Source organism: Nyctibius grandis, chromosome 29 (genome assembly GCF_013368605.1).
Source record: "Nyctibius grandis isolate bNycGra1 chromosome 29, bNycGra1.pri, whole genome shotgun sequence".
NCBI lineage: Eukaryota > Metazoa > Chordata > Aves > Nyctibiiformes > Nyctibiidae > Nyctibius > Nyctibius grandis.
Window position 1 is genome coordinate 5,397,276 of NC_090686.1, and position 18,596 is coordinate 5,415,871.

The 18,596-nt window shown below is 41.3% G+C and overlaps 1 protein-coding gene across 8 annotated transcripts in view; it reads right to left on the bottom strand.

The window, feature by feature from the left end:
* The window catches only part of WNK2 (WNK lysine deficient protein kinase 2), a 126,599-nt gene that overhangs the window by 16,895 nt on the left and 91,108 nt on the right, over positions 1-18,596 (bottom strand). For 6 of the 8 annotated variants that reach the window (XM_068419926.1, XM_068419920.1, XM_068419921.1 and 3 more), the window contains 8 exons: positions 17,341-17,413; positions 15,760-15,815; positions 14,997-15,682; positions 12,018-12,232; positions 9,735-9,950; positions 8,707-8,805; positions 3,342-3,386; positions 1,525-1,778 (listed from right to left, as the gene is read on the bottom strand). In XM_068419926.1, coding sequence (XP_068276027.1) covers positions 1,525-1,778; positions 3,342-3,386; positions 8,707-8,805; positions 9,735-9,950; positions 12,018-12,232; positions 14,997-15,682; positions 15,760-15,815; positions 17,341-17,413 — 1,644 coding nt within the window. The remainder of the gene's footprint in view (positions 1-1,524; positions 1,779-3,341; positions 3,387-8,706; positions 8,806-9,734; positions 9,951-12,017; positions 12,233-14,996; positions 15,683-15,759; positions 15,816-17,340; positions 17,414-18,596) is intronic. The other 2 variants (XM_068419924.1, XM_068419925.1) reach the window with 2 other exon arrangements.

Below are 18,596 nucleotides of genomic sequence, written 5' to 3' on the forward strand. Positions count from 1 at the left end.
ATGGATGTTAGCTGGTTATTTACATAAGCAAAATAACCACTCTCTTTTCCAGAGTTGTAAGCGGGCAGAACACTCCCATCGAATACTTCAAACTACAAAGGGGTCTTGGGGAGAAGACATCAAGCTGCAAAAGGTGCATCAAAAGAGAGTAAGAAGTGACTTAACAGAACAAAACCTGTGCCCTCACCATCACTTCCTAGAAATCTTCAATTTGTGTTTACTAGCACCTCCTTTGACTTATTTTGTGAGAACTAATAGGGTCTTAAGTAGATGTTGCTGTTACTCCAGAATGGGTTTATACTGCTTCACCCATCACTACGCAGAAGGATTATTTACTCTCTGGTTTTTGTTCGTTTATGGCAACTAAGAATTGACATGAAATTGCTTAATAAATTTGCACAAATGCTCTTCCCTGTGCAGTCAGTGACTCTACTAACTCCAAAACCAGCAGGTACAAAAGCAGGCGTGTTAGAGTGGTTCCTGCTTTGGCACATCTCACCTCACGAATGAGTAACTACAGAATAACTTACACTGCTGCATACAAGTTTGGTTTTTTCCTCCAACATGCCAAAAAGGCAACGGTTTACTATCCAGATCCAGTTATCCTGTTTTAAAGCATTACAAAGCAATCCCTCACTGGTTTTGTTTTCACTGTTTCTTTGCTTTTAAAATTAATTTATTTTCCTCAACTTTGGCTCAATTTCCAGTCTTCCAACAAAATGAATCCAGCAAAAATTATTAGTCAAAGAATCATCCAACCGTGAGGAGGAAGAAGAGGTCTGGAAACCCAGACCAGGGTGGGACAGAATGGTAAACTGGGATTCTGGATACATCTTCATTCATTTTTGTGCCTGCCTCCATATCACCACTCAGCCGTGAAAACAAGGACTGAACGCGGACACAAATGCGCATTGCAATATTTTTTTCTGCTACTGAAAATAAGAGGGAATGAATGGGGGTGCTTCCAATTTCCATTTTGTTGTCGTTTGCTTTCACAGCACTGATGAAGACGATATTTTCATGAGGCAGAGCACCTCAAAGATGCCCAATACAACAAGCAAGGGTCAGAAACACATCCAGCCATCCCCCATCTCAGCACAGTACTCCGCTTCCACTAAAACAAGGGCTCGCTACCACCAAGCCACCAGCCCAGCCACTGTTCTGCCTAAGGAAGATTAACATTAAACATCAAAAAGAAGAAAATTTCAGGAATAGTTAAAACTTAAGTTGAGCAACATATGGTTAACGGTATGAGTATTGCTGTATATTGCTGTTAATAAGCAGTTTGCTATTTAAAAATATATATTATTTTATATATATATATTGCAGCCCATATATCCCTCAAGATTATTCCAAAAGACAATTTTTTTAAAAATCTGGTTTAGCACTTAATGAAAAGAGCTGGACATTTATAGGAAGCATCTATCTGAAGTAATATTAGTCTATGTCCTCCTCCAAATCTGAGTTCTGCAAAGGCTTTCAGACACATAGCAAAAGGTACGTTCTTCAAGGAGTGCCACTTACTCCACATGTCTCATTCTGTGTTTGCATGGGGTTAGCCTTTGGCTCCATGTCTTGCCTTTTTTGGTTCTGCTTCAGTTGGTTTAAAGAAGGTTTTGTCTGTGCAGCTCCAACAGTTTTGCTTGTCCACTGGTCAACCAGCTTGTGAAGATCATCTGTGAACGTCCCTTTCTTGTTGTTACTGTTGTTGGCCTGAACCTGCAGGGTTGATTGCGGGAGGGGCTCAGGACACGTTACGAGACTGTTTGTCGAGGATCCTGGAAAATCACACACAAAGAAAGTTGATGATGGCACCTCTGCCTCACCCCTTTGCTGCTCAGTTTTCTCATCTACTGCAATTCCAATGGTGGCTTTTCAGACTTTTAACCCTCCCCCTCCTTTCTACAGAACACCTTTGCTTAAAGAAATGGTCCAAGTCCAATGTGTTCATATTTTCTATCACGTTAGGTTACCTCAGCCACTAGCTGGTGCACCCACAACTTCTCTCTAGGTGAAATTAATGACTCAGAGAGAAGAAATGAATGCAGTCCCAGTAACACCAACATCCTAAGGCTTACAAAGTCTCTTCCGAGGAGACTACCACGAGAGAGTGGGAGGCAGGATGTATTATTTGCTAAAACTGCATGCATTGAAAAAATTAATTTACCATTTATTTTACTTGTATAAGTTTACCGTCCTCCCGGAAAAATGTAATTGTCATATAGGTTACAAGGAGGGCTGGCTACTACGCCTCAAAGGCTCCCGGACCCCACAGTCTCTCTCGATGATGTTAGGAACATTTACTCTGCCGCCTGCATATGTTTTGGGAAAAAAACCTGTCAGGACCAGGAATGTACAGAAGAAAGAGGAGAGAGGAGGACACAGTGGGTGTGCGAGTTTTTGAGACAAAGCTAAATATACAGAACTTTTGGTATAGATAAAAGCAGACAGGAAGAGTATTAGAGATTTAATTTTATATGTTCACTTATTTCTAGAAGAACTAGGGGAAAAAAACCCTGTCCTTTTTATGTGTTGGTAACTACACGTCTGCCACAGCAAGATCAGCAGAGAACAGCAACAGAAGGTGCACAAATTTGACCTAAGTAGAAAATATTAAGTAACTTTTCAGCTAACATATTTGATACAGCTAAAGATTTGAAATAAAGACCATCTCTCCAAGCAAAAAGTTCATAGAACTGTAGTAAAATTATTTTATAAGCAAACATGAACATTCAATCTTCTTTTTTCTGTTAATCAGTTACCAGCCAATGAAACCGAGTAAACTAATTAGTCCTATGGTTATATAAAATATGTTAATAACCTTTAAATGATCATGCATTCAACCTGCAACATAACTTCTAAGTGAATACTGCTCATTTCCTTTTCCTTTGCTTGGGGGAAAGGGACCAGTGAGAAAAACAAGTATTTTGACGGGAAAGCTCTTCAATTAGTGTTTAATATTTCATGCAGCTCAACAGGAACGAGATCGTTTTAAGCTCTAAATTCCTCCAGCAGAGAAGTGCAGTCATATAAAGGTGTGTATTTCAGAAAGACAAACACTGAATCCAGTTTTCCTGCCGCATGCGTGCACAGTCTCACAGACAAAGAATACCACAACTGTCTTGCAGCATGCGTGGTTCCCAAGACATCACAGCACATGCATTATTACGAAAGTATCACGATTTATACAGTCTAATTTCATACCAGGATAAGTACATCAGCTCTATTTATTGAACAACTAGCTTTTAGTAAAATAAAATAATAATAATAATAATAATAAAAAAGCAAAAAACATCCCATGCCATGAAGGAAATACTGAGAAACAAAAACGGGATAGTTACTACTACTGTGATCTTTGCCTAGACATAGTCGTTTCAAGGTGGACCCTACAAGGTAAAACAATACAAGACATATAGAATTAGGTAAGACTAAACACAACAAATCTGACGGACAAGCTTCTGTACTTTTAAGCAATCAAAAAGTTGTTATTACGCAAGAAAGGACAGACAAAGTCAGCAGTTCAGGTGAGAAAAGGAAGTCTAAATAACTGGGCAGCCCAAACCTTTCTTAATGTGCAGCCATTCGGAAGCTTTGAAAAGTACAATAGCATGCCAAAAGCAAGGTCTCATGACTTAAAGATGCATTTGTTTGGGTTTTTTTGTTTGTTTGGTTTTTGGGTTTGTTTTTTTCTCTTTTTTTTTCTTTTTCTTTTTTTTTTTTCAAATTGCCTTGGCTTCCTAGTTGGAGGTTTTGATTCCTACTCTCTTTATGCAGGAAATGATGTCAATTCAGTTTGTGATAGGAGGCCAAAAATGCTTTCAGGAACAAGTCAAGCTAGTCTGGCTGCAAAGACAAACTGTAAAACAACCCTCCAAGTCCTGTTTTACAAGTCCAAAAAGATACATTGTTCTGCAGGTCTGAGGCCAATTGTTTCCAAATACTTTATTAGTAGGATTTGTGTCTGAATGTGAGATTCTGAACTTCAATCAAAAGTAACCATGAATGAGTTTCCCTCATGCCTTGTCCAAGTGCAGAAAAATAATCCAGCAGAGTAGCTGAGTTTTCATTTAACCAAACTACATGGTTTTTTTCACTATTATCTCATTACATCCTTCATCATGATTTTGCATATTCTGTTGGATGGAGTGCCAGAAGCGTACCGAGAACCCTACTTGACTGTCAGATCTTGCCAGACGTAAGCACCGTTTCTATTTGAGTGCCCGATTTCCTGAAAGGTATTTTGGACTTGGGAAGAAGAATATCATTATGGTATGGGAGGAGATGAATATCTGACATGGGGCATGGCAAGGTCATTGTGAAGAAGCACTTGAAAACATGAGCAAAATCAGAGAGTGGGGCAAAAAGCAAGATACAGGATTGGATGTGCTTTTTTTTTTTTCTCAACAGCAAACCGGTGTCGATATTTTATGTTACTGTGCCAGAAATGCAGCTTTAAACTCAAGAGATTGCAGGTCCAGGTTGACATAGGCTCTGAATGAGTCTTCAAAGGAGAAAAGAGAGACATCAGTCAGAGACTGAGGCAGAGAAAGTGAAGAAAAAAAAGGAGGGAAAAAGGGAGAAGAAATGTTTGTGTTTTGATATGGGTGGCATGAGGAGAAACAGGATTGCTTTGAAAGATTTTCTGATTATTTCATATAGTTTAACAAGGTTTCTATTCCAGGAAAATCAGGACATGACTACAGTAATGTCTTATGCAAGCATGACCAAGTTTAGTTTCTCATCTCAAAGCCTAGATAACAAATACAAGTCACATTCACAACTGAACAATCCGCCTCGTATTTTTAATTTTTTTTTTCCCCCTCTTTTTCCTCAGATATACCTTACCTTGCCTATCTCAAAGTTAGCTAGCAACTCCCATTATGGAAACGTCAGTGGCAGTACTACTAGAATGCTATTTGCTCAACTATCCTGCAGCATTCTGCACGCTATGTATGCAAATGAAAAGCAACTGCCTGCGAAAAATAAAAGCAGGCAGCTGACTACAGTACGTGCTCAAATGCATGTCAAAAAGTTTAATCACCAACCTCTCCGCTTCCTGAAAACCCAGTCACAAGTTCATGTGCACCTCGGGTGCCAAATCGAACCTGGGGCCCCCATACGTGTGGGGAAGTGACAGAGAACAGCGATACTGGATGGATTCACAAAATACCCGTGTTGAGTGGAGCCAACGTGAAGGAAAATATTACAGGAGAGTCAGTCACCAAAAAGAGAGCTATTTCTTCCAAACTCATCACTCCAGCGTGTTGCCTGGGAGATGAGAAACATTATCTAAGTGGTGATATTGCCTGAAGTGGGGACTGACAATCATCGGCTACAACTGGTTTTAAATTCAAATTCAATTAAAAATGCAATTGATAAACCTAATTTGCCAGATTAATTGTACTAATTCTAAAATGAAGGTGTTCAATAGCTGTAAAGTTAAAGAGAAGAATCATAATTAAGATTTAATCTCAGACTACAGAAGTTCAGCAGAGTGTTTTACCTCCAATTCCAGATTTCTTATCTGAGAAATTAAGTAGCTATTATATCATACAGGACAGAAAAAAACCCCACTGTCCCATATTTGCACTCTACCAGGTGCCAAAAAGCTTGAAAGCTAAAATAAAATTGAAATGGCAATAAATTGTTAGACCATTTCCATAATCGCATATGCACATACAATATATTAATTACTACAGACCCGACAAAAATCGCTTTACAGAACATTACAAGTCTAAGCCAAATGGAGCTTTTGAAAATTCCACTCACAATCAGCACAAACTCTTCCCTAAGCTGCCCTTGCAATTGAACCCAGGGAAGGAGCTCAGGCTAAAATGATGCCAAAGTCCATCCAAAATATTTTATTCTGTGAAAAATGCAAAGGAAAAGTTAATATTGGACATGGGGAACAGATCAAAAAGCTGTTCTGGGAGAACACTGAGAAAGTGTTTGAGTTTGATGGATCTTGTAACCAGGGCAAGATACTTGGTAAAACTATCTTTAATGTATCTGAATACTTATTTTTAAACACGTGCTGCTAGTTTGTCTGCTAATACAGTACTGGAATACTGGACTATTACTGGAATATCCAAGCTCCCCAAGGGGCTGTTTTTCCTTAATCAAACACACAGATTCAGAGTATTTCTGAAAATCCAGCACAACTTTTCCCAACAGCTCTCAAACAAACAAAAAAACCCAGAGAAACCTCGACTTGTGGAATTGAGCCAGGACCCTGACCTGCCCGGACACGCCACAGAGCTGCCTGACCAGGACAGCCACATCCCGGCCCCATAACGCCCAGCACTCGCTCGCCGCCCGTCTCCAACACTCACTCTCCTTGCTCAAGTGTGCAGCAAAGATGCAAACATGGCAGCATCTCGTCCAAATGCTTGGCTCTGCCTGCATGCTGGGTCAACCTACGTCCCCTTCCAGAGCTGGGTCAACCTACGTCCCCTTCCAGAGCTGGGTCAACCTACGTCCCCTTCCAGAGGGGCAGGAGCACAAGCCAGCTGCCATTCCCATCATCATCTAGCACTATTTTTCCTGAGGCCCATGGTCATGGTTGCTCTAGATACCTTCTTGATGGAACCACCAGCCGCCTGTCTTTCCAGCAGCAGTCCCAGCCCCATCTTCATCCCTTCACACACACGCTACCAACCTGTTGGACTCACTTGGAAAACAAGCTAAAATAATCTCCTATCCCCATCAAAACCTACCAGTAATTCAGCTGTGGAAAACTAGCAAACTCAAGTGAGAGGCAGTATTTGAAACGAAGCTGCGCTCTCTGAGCAGTGGTGGCTTTGGATGGATGTGTCAGGGTTAAGCGCCTGAAACTCAGTCCATCTCCTCATATGACTCAGAAACGGGGGAGTGCAAACCTCCTCTCTGAACACTTCGCCCAGAAGAAACCGAGAAGAGAGCATATGGACTGAGAACAGAAAGCAATTAGTCGTGCAGAGTTATTTAAGCATCTCGGGAAACTTGAGTTGAAGGACTTACATATTCCCTTGGTTTCATTCACAATATCCACACACCCAAACATTTTTAATATGCTAGTTTTTAATTGCCATCTCCCAGTCTTTTTGCATCCTACTGAATAGAAATTCTGTGAAAGATTAATGAAACGACTTCTGGGAATTACACATACAGAGGAAGAAACTACGATGGCCGTTATAACACCAAATGGGGAAATTTGTGAACCGAGAATTCCCCTCAGGTTCTCAGAAAAAAAATCCCTGAATGCAAAACTGTCTCATGACTTCAACAGTTGTTAAAAACTTGCACAATAATAAATTCAGTATGCCGAGCAGTAAACATCAGTTTTCAAGAACCTGAGTGCTTGGACTTCTAGGGACCTCAAACAACCGAAAAAAAAAAAATCAGGATTATTTTTTAAAATATTGTTTATTCATCAAATTAGGAGTGTATTTGAGTGGTCTTGTGCCTTTGATCTGTACCACTTGGATAATGATGAGCAATGTAGAACTCCAATGGGAGATCTGATATTAATGCACATGAACAGTTAACCAAACATTTTCTCAAGAACATTATTAGCCTTTTAATGTTATATGTAAGTGGCCTATAGTACCTGTTCAGCACAACATATCTTTATTGTACAAGCAAAATCTGTTTGCCTAAAAAGCAGCATATGTGATTGGGCAAAAAGGTCTTAATTTTTTTAATTAAATAGCTTGATATCATTTGGTTGAATTGCCAATTACTTTAGAAGTCATACAAATAGGGTACAAATAGCAGGTGCACAATTATTTGAAACAAAAAATACTGGATCCTAGCAATCCATTTCAAAGTATCAATCTGAAAATCTGCTATTGCTTTTTACTTATATTATGCTTTGATGAACTGCTAATTGACTTCATCTCTGAGGTCACATAAGGTCATAAGAAAATCAACTGAGTCAAGTGCTTCAGCCAGATCAGCTTATACAAAAAAACTTGAAGGTACTCTCCCTTGGAGTAACCAGATCTTCCTGCTGCTTACGAGTATATAAAAAATGGTTCACTTAAAGTAATTAAAGTGAATGCACGGGGAAAAGCCCACCTAAAAAAAACGATTTTGAAAGAACTAGCTGGAGCACTATTGTCTCAGCATTTCCACATGCAAAGAGCGGGGAGGGTGGAAATTAAAGAAAACAGAGTGGATATAAACAGTACTGTATATCGTGTTAATACAGCCCTTGTATGGAAGTTATACCCTTCAGTGACCTTCTAGTATTGTATCAGCTTGCTACATGCATGTCTTCATAGTCCAAACATGTGTGAAAGACACCATTCGTCTACAGAAGGATGGATTTCTTTTTGTTGTCGCTGGAACCGGGACAGCAGACATGTATATTTGCCACATTGCAAATAAAATTACTTCAACATAAATCACATAAAGTACAAAAGCTTTGATAAGTCCAGGGTAAAATTTACCGTCAGGCTATATAATAAATGATGAGATCTTCCACACATGCTTTTGGTGCCCAGGCATGAGCCAAAAGCAGTGCAAAAAAAGCTTTCATATGAAAACTTAATATAAATAAGGTGTGTTCATGATGATTACTTAAAAGAAAGAGAAAAAGAAAGAAAAGATGGCTCAGAAAAAGGGGCATCCTGCCAAACATATCAGAGATATAAAACATGGAATTGGAAAAAGGGGGTAAAAGAAAGATGGACTGTGATAAAATACAAAAGAACAAATACAAACAGATGGACAAAGACACAGGTCCACTGAGGAATCTGGTACGAGGTTTGCTACTAGATTTATAGGTCACTCTCTCAGACGTTTGGTGGAAAACCGTCCAGCCTGCAAATGAATATAAAGGGAAGAAAACAAAGACACTTATAAAGTACAAGTAGCTGTGATCAGATGTCCTATACCATCAGTCAAATCAGCTTTGTTAAACATCCACATCTCCATTTTAACTTTGCCAAAGAGGAGTAAGTTCATTGACCGTACACAAAGGATGCAATAACAGCAGAAGGAAACAGATATTTTGTAGATTAGTTTGGCAGGATGTGCAATGAGAGGAAGGTATTTTAATCATCATTATAACTTCCAATACGAATGGCAACAAGATCAGTCAAAGCCTACGGAGGTGTGCAATACCCAGGAGTATCAGAGGCTGGGACTGGGGAACACAGCCAATCTACAGTCATTTAGCTGGGACTCCAAAATCATGCACGAAGGTAACCCCTTAGATAAAGGAAACAGAACTTAGGTCTCTGGTTTTGGTTTTCTTTTTCTTTCTTTCCCTCCCCCCCTCTCACATCCAAGATGGTTTGGTAGTTTATAATGATGAACTCTGGGTCTACCAGTACTGAGGGCTAAAAAAAAAAAGCCCAAAATGAATCAAAGGAAAATATCTCCTATCCTTCTCTATCTTTTTTGTTTTCATTTCTTTTTTCTCAGAAATCTGTAAGGCAGACTCCAGAAAAGGTGTTAGTATAAAGCCACTGCTGGCAAAAATAAAAGGTATTTCCTTCCTAAAAACGAGCATGCCTTCTTGAGCGTTGACTCTTAACGCTTGGTAAGATACTTTACTTTTGTTCTTCTAGCAATAGTGCAACGATCTTTTTAAAGATAAGCCAGTAATTTGGATTGTCAAAGGTTCATGTTCCTATATCCCTAGAAGTGAAATCCACTCCTAAAAAGTTCAAGCATAAGGGAAGCGAGCTAATTTTAGCATGTGCTGGAAGACATGCCGAACAGCTGGTATGAAAAAAAAAAATCACCTTGGCCAGAGCTCGCGTTCACTTCACCTCCTTCAGGGCCTAAGCCGGAGCAGATGTCAGAAGACAGAGAGGCTTTGACAGAGCAGGGCTGCTGCGTCTGAACAGCCTTCCCAAAGGTGGTTGATGTAGGAGAAGTTACTGCTGCTGCTTCGGGAGATCCAGGCTGAGTTTTAGTTGTTTCTTTGTGGGGTGAGTCTTTAGAGTCTGAAAGATTACCTGCAAGAGCAAACAAACAAAATACATGCAACGGCAAATGCTAGGAAACCACTGAATGACAATCCATGCCTAAAAATAATCGTTATTGTGCCACCAAGAGGAACAGCGGTTTGCAATTCTGAAGCACTGTATGAAGCACTGACTTTACGGATAGCCTGCACCAGAAAATAACCTACACGTTACTGTCGCTGATCCAGTTTCTCCAAGAAGCTTATGGAGTAGGTTTGATTTTTACAGTTTCTTTTCTGCATTTTTCAGAAAGGCTGGTGGCAGGACCTCACGAGGAACACTGCTGAAATAAAACGAGAGCTGCAGAAGTGCCTAAGTAGGAGGATGAACGCACAGCACGACCGAGCAGAACATATAGGTTTGCTCTCAAGCACGAAAGGTGAAAGCAAGCAAATGCAGAGAAATAAAAAGTTGCTGCAAAGACATGAAGAAATTTTTATTTATAGCTATCTAGATACAGATACAAGTCTATATATAAATATCTGTATCTATATATCTATCTACATGGATATGTCAGGTAAAAAGGCTTTACCACCAGAATACCTTTGTAATCATTTGTTACATGGATTTATCAGCAAAAGCATCTAACAGTGGAAATGACAATTACATCAGTAACGGTATTAGAAACTGCCTGCCCTTGATCCCTGAGAAAGGACCTAGAGGAAGGCCAAAAAATGAAGAATCTACATAGTCAAGGATGAGAAGACTCAGGCATGAACACAGAATCTCGAAGATAATGTGAACTGTACACAGTGCCTCAAACAACTGGAAAATAACACAGAAGAAATGCCTGAAGGAAAGCATACACCAAACCAGCAGTGTGACCAAGCAGATTTGTTCTCTAACTGAAGGTGACACTAAAATTAAAAAAAAAAAAAAAAGAAAAAAGGAGAATTGGGACATTTTATGCAGAAATAAGCTTAAATTCTTTGGCCTAGGGTAGGACATTGATATGAGCCAAGATCGATGAGTGGAGACAGATGTGGGTTTTGTGAATAGACACAGGGAAAAACAGCTAGAGAGAACCAAGAACAAACTGGAAAATGAATGGACCTGGGATAACAGACTTTCAGAGTATCTCATCACAAGGAAAGGATGTAAAAACTATACACGTCAGCCCAGCAGCGGCTAAAGGGGTATAAAGGAGTGAACGTTGCTTCAGTTCCTGTAGGCACGAATACTGAGAGTCAAGATGGATCACTGAACATCTTGCCTCTGAATACCTTTGCTTTTCCTATCAGTTGAACTCCTTAATTAAAAGCAAAAATCTCCAAAACACTCTATAATTAAGATAGATGCAGTGAAATTTGAAGTGGACCTATGATGCAGTGACTTTGCAAATGAGAACTACCAGGTTTGAAACACAGGGTTAATGCTGGAAGTGCTGCTGCTCCTCTAAATAACAGCATGAACTAAGCTGAAGAAAAATTATTTCATATTCTCTTCTACATTTTGCTGATGAAATAGGCATTGGGGTATATCAACATTTCCCAGCTGAGTTATATCTTTATACTTTCCAGAGAGATAATGACTTAAGACTGCACTACTGTTTGAAAAATCTCAAACTACTTCAGATGGTCAAAGCACCCATCGCAGTTTTATAACTGTTTGTACCTCCCATCCTTTGGGGGAGCAAACACAATCCAATCTTATTTATACGGCATCTTGTAGGAAAAAATAAACAACAATAACAAGATACAGCACATAATCAGTAGAGGATAACGGCACCTAAGAAGTGAATACAAACATCAATAAATTGCATTTGGAGAAGGATCAGAAAACGTAACCAGGCTGTATTCCAAATTAAAGTGGAAGTTTGTTTCTCTGCCAAGCACTGTAACCGATGCAGAGAAGGTACATATGGTTCAGCACTGGGCAGCTGTAATAAGCCTGTCCCAAAGCAAGCCCACTTCAAAACCACTTTGCAGTACGCAAACTTGAGTCATAGTATTAAAACCAACAAAAATTCAGTGCCTTTCTTGCAGTCCACGCAGTTACACAGCAGAACCACAACTGACACAACCAACAGGCGTATGGAAAGCAACCCAATGTACCTACTTGTGCTTGATGTTCCACTCCTCAGCTGCTGGACCAGAGGGTTTAATAGTTTTCCACCTTTCAATTTATTTTTGCTGGTTCTTCGGCGACGGCCACTTGGTGGGGCTGAGTGAAGGAAGCCCAGGTTGGGAGGAAGGGGTTTCCCTAACCGAATGTACAGTGCCTCTATCTCATTCTTCTGCTGAGTCTGAAGTTCAGCAATTTCTTTCATATGCCTAAACGTAAAAAATAAAGACCTCTGTTAGCGATGCGTTTGATAAAGCACCACATCTTGACAGCATAATTATTTATAAAAAAAAAGAAACAAAACAGTCTTTGGTTATAAAACAATCAACGGCTCATCCAAAAGTATGTGAAGTTATAACAAACTACCTGGCAAATGTGGTGACTGACTTCTCAAACATTCATTTATAAGACAGAATCCTAAACAGCTAAAAAGATTTTCAACATCCTTAATAAAAACAACTGATTTTGACGTGAGATCTGACAGGAGCTCCAAACTATTCCAGAATTTCTCTCTTCAAACCAGTGGCTTCCAAAAAGTTAACTCTCAAGGCACGTACATGAGTTTAAAGGAGTTCAACATGAAGGAAAACAAAAGCACTTCCCATAACAATGCCATTAGCACATGAATCATTATTTATAATGCAGATTTCATGATGCCATAAAGTCAGTTTAAAGGTTTTGTATTACTGTAGATCTGCTTTAAAAAGATGCATCATCTGTATTCAGTAAAACCGTTATACCTTAAGATAAAGTTTAACGTTTTGGTTAAACTAGCATCTAATGCTAATTTTCACCTATCACTTGCAAGGAAAGAAAGAAAATGCTAGAATTTAAAGAAGCCAGCTCTCGGGACAGGCAGCACGACAGCCTTCTGCCAGGCTCACCCAGCCTCCCATCGAGGCTGGACCGAGATGACTCAATGAGAGATCTGATAGGAGGCAAAGCGAGGGTCTTAACCTGGTATCGACTATGCAGGTATCTACTGTAAAAGCAAATCTGGGAATAGTGATGGGTCTGTAGACCTGGTACTCTAAATCACCCTTGCAGAGAAGGGCACGAAGAGAACACTACAGCAGCTGTCTACGCAGGCATCCGGATTATTTTTACGCCGCCTGAAATAGCACCCACATGGGAACCTACTAGCACATACATTACAAGTGCTATTGTTTGCTACCATATCAACGCAGCTTTTCAGCAAGGAAACTGGACATGGCAGCAGAACTGTTTTGGGGGTTTAAAAAAGTTATTATTGAATTATTCTTCCAAATGGAATTGATAAATACAGTGATGCATAAAAGGTTGCAGTATGACATTGCCAGTGCTCTTCAATATCTTCATTAATGATTTGGACGCAGGACTTGAAGGACTGCTATCCAAGTTTGCTGATGACACAAAATTGGGAGGAGCTGTTGACACTCCCGAGGGCAGAGAGGCCCTGCAGAGACACCTACATAAATTAGAAAGGTGGGCCATCACCAACCGCATGAGGTTTAACAAGGGAAAGTGACGGATTTTGCACCTGGGACATGGCACCCCTGGATGTACACACAGACTGGGGAACGAGAGGCTGGAGAGCAGCCCTGCGGAAAGGGATCTGGGGGTTCTGGTCGAAGGCAAGCTGAACATGAGCCAACAGTGTGCCCTGGCAGCCAAGAGGGCCAACCGTGTCCTGGGGTGCATCAAGCATAGTATTGCTATGCCGGTCGAGGGAGGTGATTGTCCCGCTCTACTCTGCACTGGTGCGGCCACACCTTGAGTACTGTGTGAGGTTTTGGGTGCCACAGTGTAAAAAGGATGTGAAGATACTAGAGAGTGTCCAGAAGAGAGCCACACAGATGGTGAAGGGTTTAGAGGGGAAGCCGTACGAGGAGCGGCTGAAGTCACTGGGTCTGTTCAGCTTGGAGAAGACTGAGGGGAGACCTCATTGCGGTCTACAACTTCCTCACAAGGGGAAGTGGAGGAGGAGGCGCTGACCTCTTCACCCTGGCGACCAGTGACAGAACTCGAGGGAATGGCAGGAAGATATGTCAGGGGAGGTTTAGGTTGGATATCAGGAAAAGGTTCTTCACCCAGAGGATGGTGGAGCACTGGAACAGGCTCCCCAGGGAAGCAGTCATGGCGCCAAGCCTGACAGCATTCGAGAAGCATTTGGACAATGCCCTCAGACACATGGTGTGAATTCTGGGGTTGTCCTATGCTGGGACAGGAGTTGGACTCAATGATCCTTGTGGGTCCCTTCCAACTCAGGACATTCTATGATTCTATGATTTGAGGGAAGGTCCTAGCAATGCCTAATTTGCCCAGAACCAGTTTACTCATTACAGCTATGAAAACCACGTATTTGCTCATTAAATCATAGAATCATTTTGGTTAGAGTCCAACCGTTAATGCAGCACTGCCAAGTCCACCACTAAACCATGTCCCTAAGCACCACATCTACTCATCTTTTAAATACCATCATATGGGCCACGAAGATGATCAGAGGGCTGGAGTACCTCTGCCATGGAGACAGGCTGAGAGAGTTGGGGCTGTTCAGCCTGGAGAAGAGAAGGCTCTGGGGAGACCTTCTAGCAGCCTTCCAGTACCCGAAGGGGCTACAGGAAAGCTGGAGAGGGACTTTTTACAAGGGCATGGAGTGATAGGACGAGGGGGAACAGTTTTAAACTGAAAGAGGGGAGATTGAGATTAGATATCAGGAAGAAATTTTCCTGTGAGAGTGGTGAGACCCTGGCCCAGGTTGCCCAGAGAAGCTGTGGCTGCCCCCTCCCTGGCAGTGTTCAAGGCCAGGTTGGATGGGGCTTGGAGCAACCTGGTCTGGTGGAAGGTGTCCCTGCCCATGGCAGGGGGGTTGGAACTAGATGGGCTTTAAGGTCCCTTCCAACCCAAACCATTCTGTGACTCTATGATATGCAGAGATGCTGCGTAGGTATCTTAACACCAGCTTCCCTAGCATTGTTTGCAAACCCAACATACTTTTCTCTCAGGTTCTGCAATTCCTTCTTCATATCCGCGTCTTCAAATTCCGAGTCGTTGTCGCTGCTCATGTATGATGACTGTGAGTGGAAAGATGTTATGTTAATGGTAGGAATCTTTGCTCCTTGCCCGTTGGGTGAATCGAGGCCTGGCGAGCTGGCTTTGCCAGATCTTTGCAGAAAAGCAGCTGCTTTTTTAATGAAGTCAGTGGCTGCACTACTGCTTGGGGGGGACAGTTGGGCAGCAGCAGCTGACTGACGATGGAAAGGCTCATCAGCAGAATCACTCGAACCCTGGTCACAGAGGACATCGACAGAAGAGGCTGTCTGCACGCGTCGGACAGCTGTCTTGACACCAGGGCTGGAAGGTAGCTCATCCAAATAGACGTCCGGGGGTGCCGAGAACCTTAAGCAGTGTGGCGCTGCTAAAGTTAATTCATCTTGCGTGCTGATTACTGAAAACCTGCCAATAGTTTTGGCTGGTGTACCGCTATCATGAGTTTCAGCCTGTTTTCCATAGGAACCAGAGTCTAGAGAGTCATCCCTTTGAAGGTTATTCATCACCCCATCTGCTGTAGATATCTGCGTTACATTATCTGCGTGCGCAGACGAAGTCATAGCCTTCGCCTTCTCGATCCTTTTAGAAGTTTCCATCTGTTTAGTTTTGCTTGGTGATGTAGGTGCAACCTGAAGAAAATAACGGCAATTAATTTTGGAAGCAACTGTAACAATCAAGCATAAAACTGCTCCTCGTTTCTGGTTACCTGAAGGAGGCCTTTTGTCATAGCAGGAGGAGCTGAAGTGATGCTTGCAGTTGAACCTGGTTTACAAGTTGGAAAAAAAAAAAAACATATTAATGTCTGGAATGCTCTAGTATAATAAAAGCTAACGCATTTATTGTGATAAACTGAAGGGTGATAAAGTGCAGCAATAAAGAATAATTTAAATATCCAGTCTTTGTAATACAGGATTTATAATGCAGGAGGCAATATCGATCACAATATACAATATCTGCAGGCAGGCACTCTCTTCAATCTATTGATTTGGAGAATTCAAATAATAATAGGAGTGCAGAGTTTCATTAGTCAGTTGAAAATTTTTAAGGAGAAAACCAGAAGAATGAAACCTGCGTGGCACATTGGGCCAGCATGACTAAGGTGTTCGTGATGTCTCGAAAAGGAAATTACACTCAGCTACTCATGCATTCAAAATACTGCTGTTGACCACAGATGGGACTGGTGTTTCACACTTCTCATTTGACAGATACTGACACCAACAATTAAAAGTGCCTGAAAGGAGGGTAAACGCACATTGCTGAAAGGGGAAATTATAAGCTCAAAAGATGGCCACTCGGACCACAGAAGCATGTTATTAGTGGCAGTAAGACATGATTATTTCACAACCTGGACACTGGTTTTGATGTTAAACCAATAACTGCAAGGTTTTCAGAGAGCTACTTTCTTATGGCACTTTGCACACAGTGAATACAAGGCAAAAATCTGTCTCTTCTAGCTCTGAAATGGTTGATGGTATCAAAGACACATTAATTTTACTACCTTCCACTCGCATGCTCTCTTCTTTGTCCATACCAAGACAGATGAATGCAGGCTACCCAAAGTTTTCCCCTCTCCCACTGACCCAAACAGCAGCGGATGATCTACGTCCACCAGGACTAGAATGATCTACGTTGTCGCACAAACCTGGTAGCCAGCTTTGCCATGACAATCTCAAAAAAATATCTACTATAAGACCTCCCCAACCCCACCCATGACAGCAGGAGCAGTTTTGGGTTCCTCAGCCCTTAGAACTTTCCAAGACTTGCACGACAGGTAAATAGAACATGATAAATACCCAGTTTCTTACTATGGCTCCTACTATGTCATTATAGAAAGTGTCGTTGTATCTACAAGTACCTAAATAGAAGTATTCTTTACTAATTCTCTGTTGGACTTCCTTGAAAAATCTTACAGGCTTCCCCCCAGTCATGTTATTTTCGTCAACACGTTTTTATGAAATCTAGGAAACCCAAGTGACTTTCTGTTTGGACTTTTTAAGGGCACTGGAAATTTATTATCGGGAACGCAGCCTTCCGTGTGAATACCCTATACCTACACCACAGACACGTATTACACATTTATGGTTTAAAATAAATCCGCCTGTGAGGTAGGTTCTTTCTAGGAAGCCTGACAGAAGTGAGATGTTCAATATTAATTATATTACAAATAGGATCAGAAAGGCCTTGTGCTGGGCAGTGCTCTGCAGTTCACCAGAAGGGTGAGCAGCAAGGGGACACCGGAGAAGAGGACCACGCGCCAGTACAGATGCATCACTGAAAGGAGCATTACCTCTTCTGCTTCTTGACCCACCTCTCGCTTCTAAGGAATGAGCACCGATGCTGGTGACCTCCGACTTATCAAACTTTCGGTAAAAAGAAAAAAGAAAAAGAATTTCAGTCTCACACACAAAGCAGAAAGGCAATGCATTCTCCTTCCCTATTGTGGAATATTAACCTATTTTATAGCGTCTGTGCAGGTGGCCTTCTAGCTTTTTCTTCAGCCCCTCCATTTTTTTCCCCTCCCTTAGAAGAAAAAAAAAAGCAGTGGCAGTGTCACAGAGGGAACTGCACCCTAAGTTACTAAAAAACCAGACACTGAATTATATCTATCAGTTTGGGGTCTCGTTCTGGTTTGCTTTTCCAGCCAGAATGTATATTCTTCACCTGTAAGTCTGTCTTCAGAAACACTATGTCTCTTTTCTTATTGGCACGGATTTTAATAGGACAAATTCTAATTACTGGAGAGATGTAAAACCTTTCACAGAGAATTTAATCTCCTATAGAAAGTTATTTATCATTATAAACAATATGCTCCAAAGAGCTACTCAAGTGCAGCCGTCTCTCCTGTAACATACAGCATCTTTCAAGCAGTTGGTACAGTTCATCCAGCTGACACTACATGGAACAGCTTCATCCTTGCTAGCCGTGATGCCATTAGCTCCAGAAATGCTACTTTTCAAGTAAGATATACACTGATCTTCTAATGGAAAGTGCTGCAAATCTGTTGAATTTCATAAACTCAGGATTTTATCTGAAAGAACTCAACACAGGTGCACAACCAACACATTGAGTAAATAATGACCCAGACCACCTGCTCCAGCTTTCCTTGGATGCTTCCCAGTGCAGTCTTGCTCTGCTAGAGTTCAGGGCAAGACAAAAGAAACCATTACTGGAAGCAGAGCGAGCTTCTGCCTACGGAAAGTCTTCCTTTAGCTGCAGCACTTGAACAAAGCAAAAACTCCTGGAGTGTTTATTTTATCCAGACTGACTTGGAAGGCAGGCATTATAATCACTGCTATTCATTTATATTAAAAAAAAAATTCCTATTGAAGGTTTAGATTGGAGATCAGGAAAAATTTCTTAACTGAAAGGGTTATCAAGCATTGGAACAGGCTGCCCAGGGCAGCGGTGGAGTCACCATCCCTGGAGGGATTTAAAAGCCATGTAGATGTGGTGCTGAGGGCCATGGGTTAGTGGTGGGCTTGGCAGTGCTGGGTTAACGGTTGGACTTGATGATCTTAAAGGTCCTTTCCAACCAAAATCATT